Genomic DNA, 16,522 nt, shown 5'->3' with positions numbered 1-16,522 from the left:
AACTGTCTAGTCTCTGTAATCATAAAAATTTGACTTCTCAATGATGTAAATGATGCTTCCATTACAAAAAAGAACGCATTATCTCTCTTATGGTTGCTTCTCTTGCATGAAGGAGTAGCTGAAACCCATTTACTACAGGACCTGATGGACTGTTCTCAAATCCACAAATGGAAAAAAATAAATGCCGGATTTTGCAAACCATCAAGTGCACCAAAAATTGATAACAAGTAAGCTACGCACGGCTCATGTACTGCCCAGTTCTAGTATCTATCAAGATTTCCTCACCAACACCTATGAACAATGGGACACTAACCACAGCACCAGTGTCAAGAGTAACGGGCTTAGATCCTCCTGCAGCCAAACAGAAACCAGTTATGTGAACATATGAAGCAATTAGCTTAAAGTATGACGCAATTAGATATGAAGGCTCATGGTATACATTTGTTGCTCCCTATTCAACTCCTCTCATTTTTTTCATCTCATTAGAACAATGGTCCTAAAAAAACAGAAACTCCTAAGAGTACCTTGAGCTGTGTCACCCTTTACACCAGGATCAGCTTCCACGACTTTCAACTTCACTGTGATAGGAAGTTCAAAATCAATGACCTACATCAATGTTAACAGTTAGTCACTTTTCTATTCACAAGCAATTTCCTCCTCCCAGAAGAAGACAAATATGAGAGGTCGAACATTATAATCACTTAAAAAACCAATGTTAAATGGTAAAGAAATGTTGAACTACGACAGCTCAAGTTGACACTAACCTTCGCCTTCCAGAATAGCAAATTGCAGTCCATGCCTTCTTTTAACCACTTAGATTTATCTCCAACATCTGCCTCGTTGAGGCGGAATTCTTCATATGTACTCTGGAACATATATTCCAGGAGTTGGCATTAACTTTTACTACAAAGAAATCAGACTAATTCACCTGTTTAAAGAGTTGTACAGTAAGCCATGTGTGCGCATGAGTACCAGGAGAGAGTAAATAATGAAACAAAATCAATTGTATGCATCAAATTTAGTCTAACAGAAGCCTGAAAATGGGTTCAGATTAAAGCCAAGCAAGCGTGTAATCTATCCAACTCACTTTCTTTCTCTAAGGCCAATTCAGTAGATAAAACAGAGTCCTTACAGGCTTCTACATGGATCTAAGATATCATCTTCTATCTTGTGGGATGTATAAGTCTTACAATATGCATCTACTGGACTCAGGAAAGAGTAACTGCTTATTTGTGTAGTACTTCTCCAAAAATTAAACATAAATAGCAATATGCTGGTTTGGAATCAGCTACTTGCTCTCTTACTAATTATTATACTACGAGTACAAATAGGGGAAAGGCGCAGTCAAAAATGAAAAAGCATAATAGTTTTGTGTGTGCTTGGTACTGATAAAGCAATCACAATCACATTATATATTCAAAGCTACACATATGAAAGTGAAAGTACAATGACTTACCAAGTCCATGAAAACATATTGGGAACCATCTTTATAAGTGTATTGCTTGGTTTCTTTGAATATGTCAGCCTCTTCTATCTATCAAAAGAGTAGAATGAAATAACATTAGCACTCAAACTGGTAATTTGCAATATAATTGGAGCATTGTTGACCTTTTTGGTAATAACTACTAGTGTTGTGGATTGGGTTTGGTCATGCTGACAAGCTTTGCATCAAACATCTCAAATCAAGTTGTTAATGAAGATGGAAAAGTAATTGGGCCAATGAATTCAACATAAACCTATATGCACCTTAGAATGTTTCAAGAATAACCACTTTAAGTGTCTTCCTACATGAAATAATCTTCAACAATGAGCATGATAAGCTACATACACATTCAGCAAACTGAATAGAACAGGAGAAATGCAGCAGCTCTATAGTAATTACCTTACTTCCAGCTCTGAAAGTTTTCTCAACTTGGTTTCCAGTCACATAATTTCGCAATGTGGTTCTTACAAAAGCGGCCCCTTTCCCAGGTTTCACATGGAGGAACTCTAAAAAATGGCCAGAAACCAAAATTACAACTGACAAGTGCAATTTCTTTTAAAGGAAAAACAAGGAAAAATTTTGGTATACTAAATCCCTAGCGCACCCGCGAACGCAGATACGTACTCATTTAGTATATAACAGCGCAAGGCACGCATGAATTCAAAGAATTCCTGGATAATAGTGCAGCTGAGCCAAACACGGACTAAGTAGCATATAAGAAGGAAAAAGGAAAGCAGGTAGACAAAATAAGGAGGAATTACCAATAACCTTCCAAGGATTTCCATCCACTTCAATGTTGAGGCCCACTTTTATGTCGTTGCTTGTAATTGCATATATTTCTGCAATCAAAACAGAGCAGCACTTACAATGCAAGCGATCAGTTATTGCTAAGTGGAAACACAAATAAACAAGGAAACGACTTACTCGGAAATGTGGGACGGCGGGGGGATGAAAGACTGAGGTGGGGGAGAAGGAAGGGGTTAGAAGCGTAAGAGAGAGAGGAAGAGGGTGGGCGGAAACAGGGGCATTTGAAAGCGGAGATTCCCGCCATGGAGGGAACCGGAAACCTCAACGGTGGGAAAATGGTGAGGAGCAGAGGCTAGTAGCTAGGATAAGGGAGAAGGAAAGAAAGAAGTGGGTTGAGGACGAGCAACTCTGCTTATGATGTACATTCATTTTGCTTTTATTGTCTGATTTCTTATCTATAGAGGCAGGCCCAATCTGAGATTGATCCTCCAAAGTCCGTGAAGTAGAGAGGAACAAACTGGGCCTATAACGATCCAATAAAGTTGGATGACAATTAGATTCCCCTTCTTTCTTGGCCCGAGAATTGAGTAACATTGTACAACATGTAGTGAGTGGTTAAGATTTCGTTATCCAGAATTAGGTGGTGCCCATGTTCATGTTTCATGTTCCATGTTCTAGAGAAGGTGAGAAACCAAAGTAACAAGAACAAGAACAACCCCACCACTACCAGTAACAATAACAATTAACAAAACATCATCCCTCCATCCAGTTAATGACGTCACCTGTGATTGCTTATGGACGTCATCTCGCATTTAGGAGTCCACTTGGTTGGAAATGGAAACTCCCACAATTACAAATGAACCGACGGTAATGATGATTGCTTCAACACCAAGTCCAAAAGAGAGAGAAAGAAAGAAAGAAAGAAGCGTGCTGCGTGCACCAACCAACCAACACACAAACAGGAGGTTAGGGGCACCATCCGAGGTATACAGCTGGCGCACACCATAAATAAGATTGTTGGAATGAGGAGAGGGTATTCTGGGAATTTGAGGGAGGCAGCAAGGAATCTTTGTTGCATGCGAATTCCAAAAGCAGCCAACCAAACCCCCCATTGCGGTGGTTGTTTTTTTTTTAATTAGTTATCTGTTCGGATAAAAAGAAGGCAACATGTGGGGGGTACTAGTACTAGTGCAAAAGTGGGATCTCATCTGCCTCTTAATTTTGTTTTGACCATTATTATCATGTACATTGATACTGGTATCATTTTCACTTTTCTCTCATATATACATGGCATTAACAACATATTTAGGGATTGATTAGACATTTACTCACCATTTCTTGATTGGTATTCCCTATTAATTAATTGCCCACATACACTCTTCTGAGTTTTATCTCATCAATTTTACAAAAGAATCCTATTATCCTTTGCATTAAACCTTATACTAGACAAATAAAGAAACAGTATGGCTATCATGAAACTAGTTTGGTAATTCAAAAGCATTGAGATTGTTGTAATTACTTCATTTTGCATGCAAATTGGAGTGTAGGTGGTGCTAGTTGAAAGAGGAGGAGTAGTTTTAGTTTTAGTTTTAGTTTTAGGCTTACCAAATTGGAGCTTGACAACAACATACATGATCATTGATTCTTGCTAAAGCAAAGCAATTTAATTAGCAAGTATTACAAGTCACGATTATGGTTAAGGTTATCCAAATCTTTGTGGTCTATGATTATGAAACTCAGAAGCAAATGTAAAGCTTTCACAATTTCCATGTCAATGCATATTCAAAGAAAAAAGATAAATAAGCATCGGAGGAGGAGTGAAAAGAAAATGGAAGAAGCGATGTATGTTCATCAAGATTGTTGCATGGATTTTCTCAACCCCAATTCATCTCCCCCATGCATATCTCCTGAGCTCGCATAATTAAATCACATACCCGATCCACCTCCCGGATGCCGGGATTTCTTCCCCAATCCCGGCCTTTCTTCTTCTTCTAGTCAAACAAGTCTTCAATTAGGGCCAATCAACACGCCTTCTTCTTCCTCAAACACAAAAACATCTCCCTTTTTTTACTTCTAACTGCTATAAGTTGGTAAGTTCCCACTTCCTATTTTCCATTTCTTTTAATTATTTTAAATATACATAAATCTTTGCCTCAATTCAGTTGACTTATTGTGCTATTTTTTTCTCTTTCTCGGTTGTGTTTTCCCACTTCGCCAAGTGTTTGAAAATGGAGGGTGGGGTGTGCATGAATGGGATGTGCGCTTCTTCAAACTCCCTGGAATGGAGAAAGGGCTGGCCTCTGCGATCTGGTGGTTTTGCTACTTTATGTGATAATTGCGGGTACGGGTTATCTCTTTCTTTCTCTTCTTGGCTCTTCCCTTTTTTTTCCCTCTTTCTCACCGAAATCTTTGCCTCTTTGTTATTTCGTGTCATCAATGTCGAATTTTGTTTTAGCTGCTGTTTTTCATGTTCAATTTCTTCGAATAAACTGAAATTTTAGCATATCTGTGAAATTTGAGCTGACTGGACCTTCTAATTTCTGACAAATGTTATTTTTCTTGGCTTTAATTCCTCCTTTTGGGGGTTTGGGGAAATAGACAAGTATTGACTCTTTCTTTTATCAGGCACGCCAGCATATTATAAACTGTAATACATCTAAAGTAAAGCATAACTCATCAAGATACCAACGCAATTGTGTTTGCTTGAATGTCAACTTTCTTTCTTTTTAGGTAAAATATCATGGCACTTATCCGCGATGCAGGAATCTGGTCTCCAGTTTCTGCAAAACTAATATGCGTAGATGTTAAAAAGCAGCGTTGAGAATTGGTAAATGCAAGGTTATTGTGCACAACCCAATCTTTAAATCATATTTTCAGACATCTCTCTCTAGTACAATTGTCGATTGGAAACATGGGAATTTGTTGAGCATCTTGTGTATGCAAGGTAACTTTGGTTGTCAGAGGATTTGAGTATCTGCAACAGGGTGTGGTTCAAATAGGAGACAGCACAGATTTTCGGTGGAATTTTAAAACCTTAATCATAATAACTTTCCTTTATTTTCTATCTGTAACATGTTGATGTTAAGCATGCTCTTCTATCATAGAACAATGCATTAACATTGGTTCTTGAGATTTGAGTTGAACCAAGAATTTATCCTCTCGAGTTTGTGCTACTTATTTGATCTTTAGAGGCATTTATAATAGTTGATGAACTAATGTCAAGAATATTAACACTTGGAAATGAGTTGACAACAGGACTGCCTATAAACAATTGGTCTTCTGTGAGATGTTCCATTCAGATGAAACCGGTTGGAGGGAGTGCGCTTCATGTGGGAAGGTGAGTCGTTGGATCGCTTGTCCTTATTCAGTTCAATGTTGTACATCTCTTACAGAATCCTAGTCGATTTGTACTGACAGAGCTTTATCGGTTTTTACATTGGCAGCGTCTTCATTGTGGGTGCATTGCTTCTAGTTCATTGCTCGAGCTACTTGACACTGGTGGTGTAAGTTGTAAAGGCTGCAGCAAGAGTTCTAAGCTTCCTTCTGTAAGAACAATTTATGAATGCTTAAATTGTAAGCCACTGGACAATGGATGCATCAATATCTAATTTTCTGATGGCGCTCCTGATGTGTTTTTTATAGACATTTTTTATGTGAATGTGTGTGCATGTGCGTGAAATTCTAGGAATGATTATGGAGCTTTGTACTGTTTCAACTATCTTGAATCAAGTGATCATATCTGTTACTCTTTCTATTATATTTTCTTCATTCATAGAAGATATATATTGTTTAATACACTTTAGATGTTAAATTGTTCTGAGAATTTTTAGTGATGCAGAATATTAAACTTTCAACGAAATATTCCACATGTAACTGTGGGAAATTTTAGTTCCTCCAATCGAAATATAGTCTGATTCTTCCAAAGCTTTATGCAGACACCATTGGAAGAAAAACATAAGGCATGTGATCTGTCTACAGAAAATGGCGGTGATCTAAATTTTTGTAGGATGGCTCCTGCACAATCTGGTGATGATGCTGAAAATGACCGCCAAGAACACTTGCCACCACCCCAGACTGTTGATACAATTCCAAGGAAACAGGAAGATGATTTTGCTGGTTCAGGAGAAATTGGGTATAAACTGTTGCCAAGCTTTAATCAGTCATCCATTGGACCATCAAAAAGCTGCGACGCATTGCAAGAAACTAGAAGTGCTAAAAGTGTACATGAATCATTAGTCCAGACGAACTTGAGCATCAGTCTGTCTGCCTCGTCAAACTCAAATTCCTTAACTGGGGTGATTGCTGAAGAAAGGCAATTGAGCACCGCAATATGTTCATTTCAACAGGGGTGCAGGCCCCGCCATCTCCTACCAAGGCTACCGAATTCCATTCTGGCTGCAGGACTAGAGACAAACTCTGGCACTATTTCGCAGTTGCGTGTTGCAAGGCCACCTGTGGAAGGAAGGGTCAAGAATCAGTTGCTTCCACGTTATTGGCCTCGAATAACAGACCAGGAGTTGCAGCAAATATCTGGAGAGTATCCTTAACAAATCATCTTCTTTACCAGCTTTCTATCTCTTCACAACTGTCGTATTAGAGTTAATCACTTAAACATCTTCGTAGGGAGTTCATTTCCTTAATTTGCTTCAAGCTCAAATTCTACCATTGTTCCCTTATTTGAAAAGGTTTTGAGTGCTAGTGATGCTGGCCGAATCGGTCGTCTGGTTCTTCCTAAAGCATGTGCTGAGGTAAGTTTGTCATTAATCTGGCGATTGATGTTTGGAAGTATTACTGTACACTCTTTGAATTACGAAAAATGATTATTAGCATGAATGTGCTTCTATTTGTTTGCCAACTGTTATAGAGGTACCTTCTCATGCCACCTCCCCATCCCTGAGAAAATGTGAGACAGAAAAGAGAAACACCTACTCAAGCTATCCTTGGCTTTTCTCATGTTCTTTATGAAATTAACCTAATAGTGCACTTTTCAGGCATATTTTCCGCCAATCTCTCAACCAGAGGGCCTTCCTCTGAGGATTCAGGATGTGAAGGGCAAAGAATGGGTATTCCAATTCCGATTTTGGCCAAACAATAATAGCAGAATGTATGTTTTAGAGGGTGTTACCCCTTGCATTCAGTCAATGCAATTACAAGCTGGAGATACTGGTATTGCAAACAATCTCTCTTTCTTCAGTACACAAATTTTTTAAAAAGTTGTTTTCTCATCTCTGAGGCTTGTCCTGTCAGTTACCTTCAGTCGAATGGATCCAGAAGGAAAACTTCTGATGGGTTTCAGGAAAGCATCAAACAGTATTTCTGTACAGAAGGTAGCTACAGTTGTCAATGTCTCAGGAATAATTTTTATAACCAATAAGTTATTCAAATTATGATATACACTGATAGCTGAGATACGTAGATGCTACTTTACATTAAATAAAGGATATGATCATGTTGGTGGTTAATGGAGCAGGAATCACATTATTCCATGAATAGTGGTGCTCTTCAAGGTGAAACACTCTTGGGCAGTGCTGAAAATTTACCTTTAATGAGTGGCTACTCTGGCCTTCTTCAGTCACTGAAAGGAAGCAGGAATTCTTCTATGAATGTTTACTCTGGGAATATCAACCCCAAAATCATTGAGAAGAATGTAACTGGAGACAATCTACTGGCCCAACCATTGCTGCTTCCAGAGCGCAAACGAAGAAATATTGGGCCCAAGAGTAAAAGACTACTTATTGACGGGCATGATTCTTTGGAGCTGAGGCTGTCGTGGGAAGAGGTACAGGAGATGCTTCGCCCACCACCAAGCACCAAGCCAAGCACCATTTCAGTTGAGGATCATGAATTTGAAGAGTTTGAAGTAAGAAGTTTTGCACTTTCCAAGTTCACGTGAATAGTCTATTAATGAGAATCACTAGATCTGATCCGATGCGTATATCCATTTTCAGGAGCCACCTGTTTTTGGCAAGAGGAGCATTTTCATTGTCCGTCTATCTGGGTAAGATGAGAAATTTTAGAATAGTATCTACTGACATGATGTTTCTCTGCTCTATTAGAAACAACAAGATTATGTGTAACTGTCCCAGTCCTTAACATATATTTGTTTGCGTTGATTTCTAAAGTTGCTGAAAGAATATACTTTGACATGATCGCTGTGACAATTGAGTCTATCTAAACAAAAACCGGATTGGTGCTGCCAGAATCTCTCTTGGATAAAAAAAAGTCAGACAAGGTACCTTAAAATATGATAACAGGACTTGGGTGTCTGCAGGAACCTAAACTGCAGAACTAATTCGATTGTCTCCAAAAAGCAATTGAAATTGTCTATCAACCAATGCAGCGAATGCACTAAATACCATACAGATGTACATACTGCAGACTTCTCATGGTTAGTCTGCCCATTAATACAAACTACAAAATATCCTGCTTGGCTAGCTTAGACGAGACTGGTTATGGAATAGGGGGGCTAGCTTAGACCGGGATGGATAGGGTAAAATTCAACCCAATTCGAAATGTCACGAAATCCCCCGCTCTTCGGGGAGCACGAGCGCTGAAGTAAGCTCCTTTCTTTTACCTATAGGGTTAGCCAATGCCTTGTATGTCAATTGTGAGCCGGATAAACTCTCTGAGTATGCCAGCATTAGGTTATGAATATCTTACTTTCATTCCCTGATTTAAGGACTGCATCTGCCTGATTGTGCACCTGTAAGCTTATCCTAACCTACTGTAAATAGAAAAGAAGAAAGAAAAGGGAGTTACGTCCATGCAAGAAATGATAATCTAGAACAAACTTGTAGCTTTTAGCTTGGACGTGATGGCACCAATAAGTATAGATATCTGAGTGTTGCGTGACGTAACAGAATTGCTTCTAAGGCCCATATCACGAGTCTGTAACACTTATTCTTCAGTTTCATTTTCTGAGATAAGATTGAATGACATTGAAAACAACTCAATCCAGGGAGCATGAGCAATGGACTCAATGCGATAGTTGCTTTAAATGGCGAAAAATGCCCATTGATGTTCTTCTCCCTCCCAAATGGACATGTCGCGACAACATCACCGATCAGGCAAGGTTGGTTTGTTTTTTATACATAAAGAGAAGATTGAAAGAGAATCTTCATTTTCCTTTTTGGTTCCTGACAATGTTCTTTAGCTATGCATATGCTTACAAGTGAATTATTGCTATTCTTTTCGGAGCAGAAGCTCATGTTCTGCGCCAGACGAGTTGAGCCCCAGGGAACTTGAGAATCTTCTCAGGATGAACAAGGGTATCATATTTCTCTCCGTGGTTTTTGCTATATTAGATTGTCCTTCCTATTTTCTCCAAAATGCTTCACTGATAAATAAAAGAGAAGAGGGCTGATGATTCTGGTTCGTAACCTAGTGATTGAATGATACCCTTATGATAATGAATAAAACTTTCTTTTGCTCCTCTTCCTCCCTTCCCCCCATCCCAAAAGAGAAGTTACTACAAGGTGCATTTGTATACATGCCAGGCAACACGCTTAGTAAGGTTTCATTGAAATAATTTATAACAAATTACTTTTCTTTTTCATGTTTACTTCGTTGAGTAGACTTCACAAAAAGGAGAGTCCCCACAAGCCTCAAACCAGTGCATGAAAATGAATCTCAGGACCTGGAGACTCTCACAAATGCTGCAGCTGTTGGAGGTGGGATGAATGAACCAGGTGCTTCATCTGTAGCAACAACTACCAAACATCCGAGGCACCGTCCAGGCTGCTCCTGCATTGTGTGCATACAGCCTCCTAGTGGGAAGGGCAAACACAAGCCCACATGCTTGTGCAATGTCTGCATGACAGTCAAACGACGCTTTAAGACCTTGATGATGCGCAAGAAGAAACGTCAATCAGAGCGTGAAGCAGAAATTGCACAGAGGAACCAGTTTGCCTCAGCTGCTGAGGAAGCAGAGGTGGATAGTGTTTCTCATCAGGTGTCACCACAACTTGTTGGTTCTGACAATGCAAAGAAATCAGAAAGTGAAATGCTTTTCAGATGCCAGAGCGACGGGCAGTCTCAAGAAAATGCTGAAATCTTGAAGGGAGGACTAGACTTAAATTGTTGTCCAGGTCGGGAACATACTGCACCTTCCCATGTCAGCATGATGAGTCTTCTTCAAGAAGCTAGTTTGCCTTTGGAGACATATCTAAGGCAGAATGGACTTACAAGCTTGGTTTCTGAGCAACAAGCGTCTGCACCACTTGTGGTACCCCAGGCACCTGGAGCAAACATGGCCCAACCGCAGGAGGATCAAGGTTTTTCTGCTTTTACTCCAGAGCATGAGGAGGCTAGTCATGAATTATCTGAAAAAGACCAAAAAGAAAATGATACTTCTTGATGGTTCCCTCTCTTTTCTTTTGTTCTTATAGTTTTTATTGGTCAATCCTTGCTACAAGTGAAGCATATCACATACATACATGTAGAACATGTTCAGAATGATGCCTAAAGATGATGATATCATGCGAAATACAAAGTCATATTACTTATTATTCGAGCTTGCAGCATACATGAACCTAATCCCTCGCAATACAAACTTTTCTTCTTTTGACAAGTAACATGAGACATCCATACATGTACAGGTTTCAAAAAGATCGCAACCTCTACACTTGCATCCAGAAGTGTTCAATACTCATTCCTAGTTCAATACATACATAAAATGACATCAGTATACACACATGAAAAAAGAAAAAGTTAAAGCAATTTTTCAGCAGCACTTCAAGGTTGTAGAAACTACCGCACGCCAAGAGAAAAAAGAACTTTATTTACAAAAACATGAAGCCCACAAATCATTTCTAGCCAATTGTGTGAAAATATCTTATCTTCTATATAATATGTAAGACTACATTTCACAACGTTCAAGAAAAAATTAAAAAATGCTCACTATTGACTATCAAAATCCTTCGCACTAGATCTACGAACAGTTGAGGATGATGATCTCCGGCTTTCCTGTCGATCAATTTCCTCCAATGAGAGTGTGGATGAACTTGTTCTGGGAGGTAGAGCCAAAGGCAGTGCATGCAGAGTTGGGGGAGGAAAATTTGATCTTGGAGCTGGAGTGACAATGCCATTCAGGCTGGGTGATCTCGACATATGCTTCCCACTAATTGATCCAGGCTCTTGTAGAGGGAACCGAGAGGTATACTTCATATCTTGTATGGTTTTGAGATGCTCTACAATGGTTCTCATGGTGGGCCTCTCCGATGGATCTACTTGGAGACATCTTTGGGCAATATCAGCCACTGTCCTTGCTGCTTTGGCTGGGAATCGACCCTTTAACTGAGGATCCATGATTAGTGACAGTCTGCAGTCATCAGCCAGGAATGGCCTACTCCACTTCACTAGATTTCGCTCTTCCTTCGGGTGCCGACTATCAAGATTTTTCCTGCCAGTGAGCAATTCAAGAAGTACGATCCCAAAACTCCAGACATTGCTCTTTGGGGTTAGTAACCCCCTCTCCAGTGTCTCCACTGAAAGATTTGCCACAGCCTGAACGGATATTGCGTTATTTCAGCAAGATGATAATGAGTTGCAAGCTGCGCTGTAGCTTTACCGCAGCATCATCCAGAAAGTGGCAAGAAAATGATGTTAAGACTGACTTAATAAAAGCACTTACAGCTGAGCCGCTGGAGATATCCGCCTCTGGAATGTGGCTGATGCAACCATATCCAGAAAGCTTTGCACTAAAATCCTTGTCAATCTGTATGTTTGCAGTTGAGAAATCATGGAACATTGCCTATCCAGCAGCAAAAGCACAAGTTACTCTAAAATACTAGTGAAATCCAACTCCAAATCTCAACTGATGATAGTAACAAGGAACAAACACTAATTGCGTATCATGCTGAAACCACTAAATTCCTGATCCAGTTATAATGGTTGGATAATTTTGATTACCTGAAAGGGTCCTTCCTCGTGCAGGAAGGTTAGACCTTGTGCAGCACATAAAGCAACTTTCATTCTACCATTCCAGTCAATGGGTGGACCATCTGATCTTCCATAAAGAAGCCTATCTAAGCTCCCATGAAATAGCCTCTCATAAACCAACATCCTGTGGTCTGAGCCTTCGCGTGCATGAAAACCAATCAATTTACAGAGGAATGGATGTTGCAAAGATGCAAGTGTATTGACATCATTCACAAATTCCTTTAAACCCTGGAAAAGCATAAATCATTGTTAGACAAATAAAAATTTACGGGATGTTAAAAATGTCTTCCAACTGAAATTGGAAAGTATATTGGAGCTAATTCTACAACAGGATCATTGAGAAAGTTAGATCTTTGGATATACTGGGTATTTATATTAGTTTTGCCACAAACAGTAAAAAATCTAGATAAGGGCGTAGACAGAAAGATGTGAACTTCAACATGGAAAGAGAGCCACCAATGTAGAGTAACAGGCTCCCCCATTTTTATCCTAGTAAGTATGACCACTCATGCAGAGCACAGGAACCGTGTCGAAGAGATGGGAGATACAAGGAGGTATGATGCTCAATGTAGAATGAAGCGGTGAATGCAGTGTAAGGGGTTCTCCCCTCTCTGTCCCAGTGAGCATCTTAATCATGAGACGATAATGTGAGGCAGGAACTTGTAGCTAGGTTAAGAAACACCAATCAATCATATATCTGAACTGCAACAAGTCTAACAATACCTGGTTGCAAGGGTGAATGCGAGTCACAGTGGCTTCGAGCTTCCTTGATCCGGATGCATCCTCTGCAAAAGAAGCTCGGTAGATGACAGAAGAGAGACCTTCAGACATACATCTCTCAGGGGAGAAGTTATGACAAGCTGATGCAATTTCATCAAATGAAAAATTAGGAAGCACTCCTTTAGCTGTTAGAGTTGGGTGTGAGGTAGGAGGTAGAGGAAGTGGTCCAGACATATTTAGGGGGCCACTAGCATTTATCATCTTAAAGCTTGTCGTAGCCTTAAGAGCATTATTACCCCGTGGGGATGGGAGAGGAAGAGGTTGAGGACTTGGTGAATTATATTCCTTCATTGACCCAAAGCGACTCCTTGGCTCTTCTTGTCCCTCGCATTCTATAGACTCGAGCACATCTTGTTCTGCAGCATCGAGACTTGATGGAGCTGATAATGCTCGTATCCTGCTATTGCTTACTCCATTATTTGACTGAACAGGTTTCACTCTAGTTCTAAAGCTTGGGGGCGCAGACTGCAGGGAACGTGTATGGGTTTGTGGTTCAGGTAACACAGTTGGTGACTGCTCCTGTGGGTTTACGCGTTTAACACAGATGCTCTGCTCTGATTTCTTCTTCTTTCTCTTTAAAACCGTAAAACATCCCATATTGCAGGTGAAAGGCTTCAGCTTCTGACCAGGTAGAATAAGTTCCTGCCAAGGAAAAAGAATACTAAATGCGTATAATTATAAAGCAAAATTACAAAGCTAACGTCTCAAAGTGTGAATTCTCTAAACCAAGTATCACGGGATTCCATTCTGCTTATCAAAAATAAAAAATTATAGCCCAAGGGTGGATTAACAGATTAAAAAATGGAAATCAACCAATGCATCTGACCAAAAAGGGGATACAGTTCCAGGCCTTCACGAAGCAAAATACATGTCCATGAATATTAGCAAATAAATGTGTCAAATGTTACTTCTCCTATATAGAGAAAAGCATCAGAATTCAAGGAAAAATATCATAGAAACTCAGAAGAATGTCAAAAAAAAAAAAAAAAAGCGAGGTGTATTTCACTCCCGGGGAACTCCAAGGTGCTGAATCCAAAGATAAAGGCATTTCCTCTGACTCACAGATTACCTAATCTCTCACGCTCACGCATATCTAGCAGAGTGAAATTTACTCGTAACAAAGCCCCAAAGCTGTTAGTAAGCAACAATTCATACTACTATTCCGTCAATGCAATCGTGGAAATTCCTTGAAGTAAATAAATACAATCATAGGAGAGCTTTATCATATACTATTACATGTAGCAATTATTTGTCTAACAAATAAAAACACGTCACTTTTTAGTTCAATTCCTTTTTGTTATGAACACAGGGAAAATATCAGGGTAGACGGAAACATCAAGTCCAGATCCAAGAATACGTCAGATTTCCACCCAAAACGAAAATCATGAGTAATTTACAACAAGGAAAATGGGGCTCAAAAAACAAATAAGAAATTCTGGCGATGAGATTCCCCAAGCTAAATCTCCCTAAATTCATCAGAAAATCCCAATTACTCCGAGAAACATGTAGCCAAAGGAAAAAAAAAAAAAAAGAGTCAAAAAGAAAAAAAGAAAACTAACCGAGGGCGAAATTCAGCTCAATCTTTGAAGAGTTTAGGATCTTGTAGGATTTTGAGTGATCAACAGGGTGAAATTTGAATGATGGAGAATTTAAGAATGAATATTGGTAAAGCATAAAAACCCTAGAGGCAGGTCAAATGAATATAAATGGGGAAAATGCAAAGGAAGATTTTTGGGGGAGAGAAAGAGAGAGAATATATATATAATGAGCAGTGGTCAAACCAAAACCCAAACCCAAACCCCACCCCCCCACTTTTATAAGTAAGAAAGAAAATGATTATTTGTTTGTAATTCATAACATAACATACCATACAAGGACGACGTATTGCCTTTTCTTGCTGTCTTTTTACACTTTTGACCTCAACTTTTTTCTTTTTCCCTTTTTATAGTTCAAAAAACAAAAATTATTAATTATCTTCTATATATATACATATTTGTGAAAGGAAAGGGGGTAAATCAGAGATTTGAATACAATATTCAACAAAGACTCAAAAGCCCCCGTCAAACTATGAAATTCTCGTCATCAAACTATTTTTTTTTTTTTTTAATTCTCTTTTTCGAATATATAATATTAATATTCATTGAAATGGTATGCAGTCAAAGAGATTGATGAAGATGGGTGTTTGACTCTACAGCACAAGCGCCAATCATATTATATTATTCTCACCCACGCCGCCCCCCCTCCCCTATTTCCACTTTCATTTCAATTACAAAACGCCTATTTGTGCCGTAATAATGATTGCAATTTCTGAGACCAGCATACATCAAACTAGGAATACAGGATGCCTTACCTTACATCATTCATGCTCTAACCCCACCAAACTTACGTTTAACATTTTGCAACTCTTTTTGCTCTGGAATAGTGATATAAATATAAATAAAATGATTATTTTTTAAAAAGAATATATCATATAATTATATTCTCCTACTATTATTTTTTATTCTGACATAAAATTAAAAAACGAGAGTGGAGTTTTCAAAATTCTATCTTCAATATAGTACGATAGGATTAGGATGCGTAGTAGTAGAATATTCTTGGCCAGAGATTTTGATTTGGAAATGTATGGGACTAAGTTGATTTTGAAGAGAAGAAGAAGAAAATGTCAATTTGGAGAGGCATCACAATTCACAATTCACACCCATTTTGAAGAAATCCATTCCCTGGTTTCTTCTTAACATTCAATGCATGCAACACACACACATACAGATATAGATACATCCCCCCCCCCTGCATGATGCCCAATTCATCAACCGCACAACAAATGGACATACTGATACTGCTATATCAACATTTCAATTCATAATCTTTGGAAAAATGGCTTTGTTTGCTTTTATTTCTTCACTATTCAAATACATCACCAAAATATAGAAACTAGGCATAATCTACTCTTATTTTACATTAAAAGTAAAAATCAAACAAAAACGGGTTGGTGTTCATAACATATATTCATTTCCTTAATTTGTAGTAAACCTGGGAGTGGGATGGGAGCATACAAAATTAAAAAATTACCCAAAAACAATTACCTCCCAAATTCCAAGGAAATACAGAATAACAAGAAAGACAAGCTTAAAATGTTAATTTTATCCTTCAATTTTCATTCATTTAAAATAAACACACCTCTTCCTCCGTATTTCAGTCAAACAAATTCCGGCGCCTCAGAAATTTTCATAAAAAGCGTCGACATCCATCCAGCCAGCTAAAGATTTCAAACATCAAATATGGACTACAAACCCAACCATCCACAAATCCCATCAAATATTACCTGAAAATGTCGGATGATGGGTTAATGTTTTCAATCCAAAATATTAAATAAATAAAAAAGACTGATCTAATGAAATTCTGGCTACAACTACCTTGGAAAGTTGGTATAAGAAGCCAGAAGGTGCAGCATAATTCAAAGCCTTGCAAGAATATTTCCACAGGAAGCCTTCACCTAAATAATAGCTCAACTGCATAACAATGAAACAGCCCACCACTGCCGAAAGCAGAACCCACAACCAAATCCAGGTTTTT

The 16,522-nt window shown here is 38.8% G+C and overlaps 3 protein-coding genes across 9 annotated transcripts; 1 reads left to right on the top strand and 2 right to left on the bottom strand.

The window, feature by feature from the left end:
• Window positions 1-41: 41 nt before the first annotated feature.
• On the bottom strand, window positions 42-2,894 carry LOC105174666 (elongation factor P (EF-P) family protein). The gene is made up of 7 exons (XM_011096839.3): window positions 2,408-2,894; window positions 2,245-2,322; window positions 1,883-1,989; window positions 1,457-1,534; window positions 765-866; window positions 525-606; window positions 42-351 (listed from the first exon to the last, which is right to left on the bottom strand). Exons 1-7 carry the CDS (start codon window positions 2,532-2,534, stop codon window positions 233-235), a joined length of 693 nt encoding a protein of 230 aa, XP_011095141.1. The 5' UTR covers window positions 2,535-2,894; the 3' UTR covers window positions 42-232.
• Window positions 2,895-3,712: 818 nt separating this feature from the next.
• Window positions 3,713-10,737, top strand: LOC105174663 (B3 domain-containing transcription repressor VAL2). Of its 6 annotated transcripts, none has more exons than XM_011096836.3 (13): window positions 3,713-4,320; window positions 4,450-4,571; window positions 5,486-5,567; window positions 5,674-5,775; window positions 6,166-6,767; window positions 6,882-6,978; window positions 7,222-7,396; window positions 7,478-7,557; window positions 7,701-8,090; window positions 8,179-8,228; window positions 9,189-9,302; window positions 9,431-9,498; window positions 9,805-10,737. In XM_011096836.3, exons 2-13 carry the CDS (start codon window positions 4,459-4,461, stop codon window positions 10,584-10,586), a joined length of 2,655 nt encoding a protein of 884 aa, XP_011095138.1. In that variant the 5' UTR covers window positions 3,713-4,320; window positions 4,450-4,458; the 3' UTR covers window positions 10,587-10,737. The 6 variants fall into 6 exon arrangements, with proteins under 6 accessions (XP_011095138.1, XP_088731738.1, XP_088731739.1 ...); XM_088875612.1 differs by lacking the exon at window positions 3,713-4,320 and adding an exon at window positions 4,961-5,057 and having other exon boundaries at window positions 4,435-4,571; XM_088875613.1 differs by lacking the exon at window positions 3,713-4,320 and adding an exon at window positions 4,993-5,057 and having other exon boundaries at window positions 4,442-4,571.
• ATSIK (Protein kinase superfamily protein) lies at window positions 9,597-14,733 on the bottom strand. 2 transcript variants are annotated; one of them, XM_088875615.1, is made up of 6 exons: window positions 14,509-14,733; window positions 12,893-13,591; window positions 12,140-12,397; window positions 11,862-11,981; window positions 11,130-11,734; window positions 9,597-10,551 (listed from the first exon to the last, which is right to left on the bottom strand). In XM_088875615.1, coding segments are annotated over exons 2-6 (1,638 nt in total). In that variant the 5' UTR covers window positions 13,547-13,591; window positions 14,509-14,733; the 3' UTR covers window positions 9,597-10,550. The 2 variants fall into 2 exon arrangements, with proteins under 2 accessions (XP_088731741.1, XP_011095139.1); XM_011096837.3 differs by lacking the exon at window positions 9,597-10,551 and having other exon boundaries at window positions 10,989-11,734.
• Window positions 14,734-16,522: the final 1,789 nt, after the last annotated feature.

Source organism: Sesamum indicum, linkage group LG11 (assembly GCF_026168435.1).
Source record: "Sesamum indicum cultivar Baizhima isolate 11 linkage group LG11, ASM2616843v1, whole genome shotgun sequence".
Lineage (NCBI taxonomy): Eukaryota > Viridiplantae > Streptophyta > Magnoliopsida > Lamiales > Pedaliaceae > Sesamum > Sesamum indicum.
This window is presented reverse-complemented; position numbering and strand designations above follow the sequence as displayed.

Coding starts and splice junctions, on each gene's coding strand:
- ATSIK (XM_088875615.1), bottom strand. CDS start 13,546: ATGGGATGTTTTACGGTTTTAAAGAGAAAGAAGAAGAAATCAGAGCAG. Junction 12,398..12,892: donor GCATTCACCCTTGCAACCAG/GTATTGTTAGAC, acceptor ATGCTTTTCCAG/GGTTTAAAGGAATTTGTGAA. Junction 11,982..12,139: donor ACGAGGAAGGACCCTTTCAG/GTAATCAAAATT, acceptor GCTGCTGGATAG/GCAATGTTCCATGATTTCTC.
- LOC105174663 (XM_011096836.3), top strand. CDS start 4,459: ATGGAGGGTGGGGTGTGCATGAATGGGATGTGCGCTTCTTCAAACTCC. Junction 5,568..5,673: donor AGTGCGCTTCATGTGGGAAG/GTGAGTCGTTGG, acceptor TTACATTGGCAG/CGTCTTCATTGTGGGTGCAT. Junction 8,091..8,178: donor ATGAATTTGAAGAGTTTGAA/GTAAGAAGTTTT, acceptor ATCCATTTTCAG/GAGCCACCTGTTTTTGGCAA.
- LOC105174666 (XM_011096839.3), bottom strand. CDS start 2,534: ATGGCGGGAATCTCCGCTTTCAAATGCCCCTGTTTCCGCCCACCCTCT. Junction 867..1,456: donor AATATGTTTTCATGGACTTG/GTAAGTCATTGT, acceptor TATATGTTCCAG/AGTACATATGAAGAATTCCG. Junction 607..764: donor TGCTATTCTGGAAGGCGAAG/GTTAGTGTCAAC, acceptor ACATTGATGTAG/GTCATTGATTTTGAACTTCC.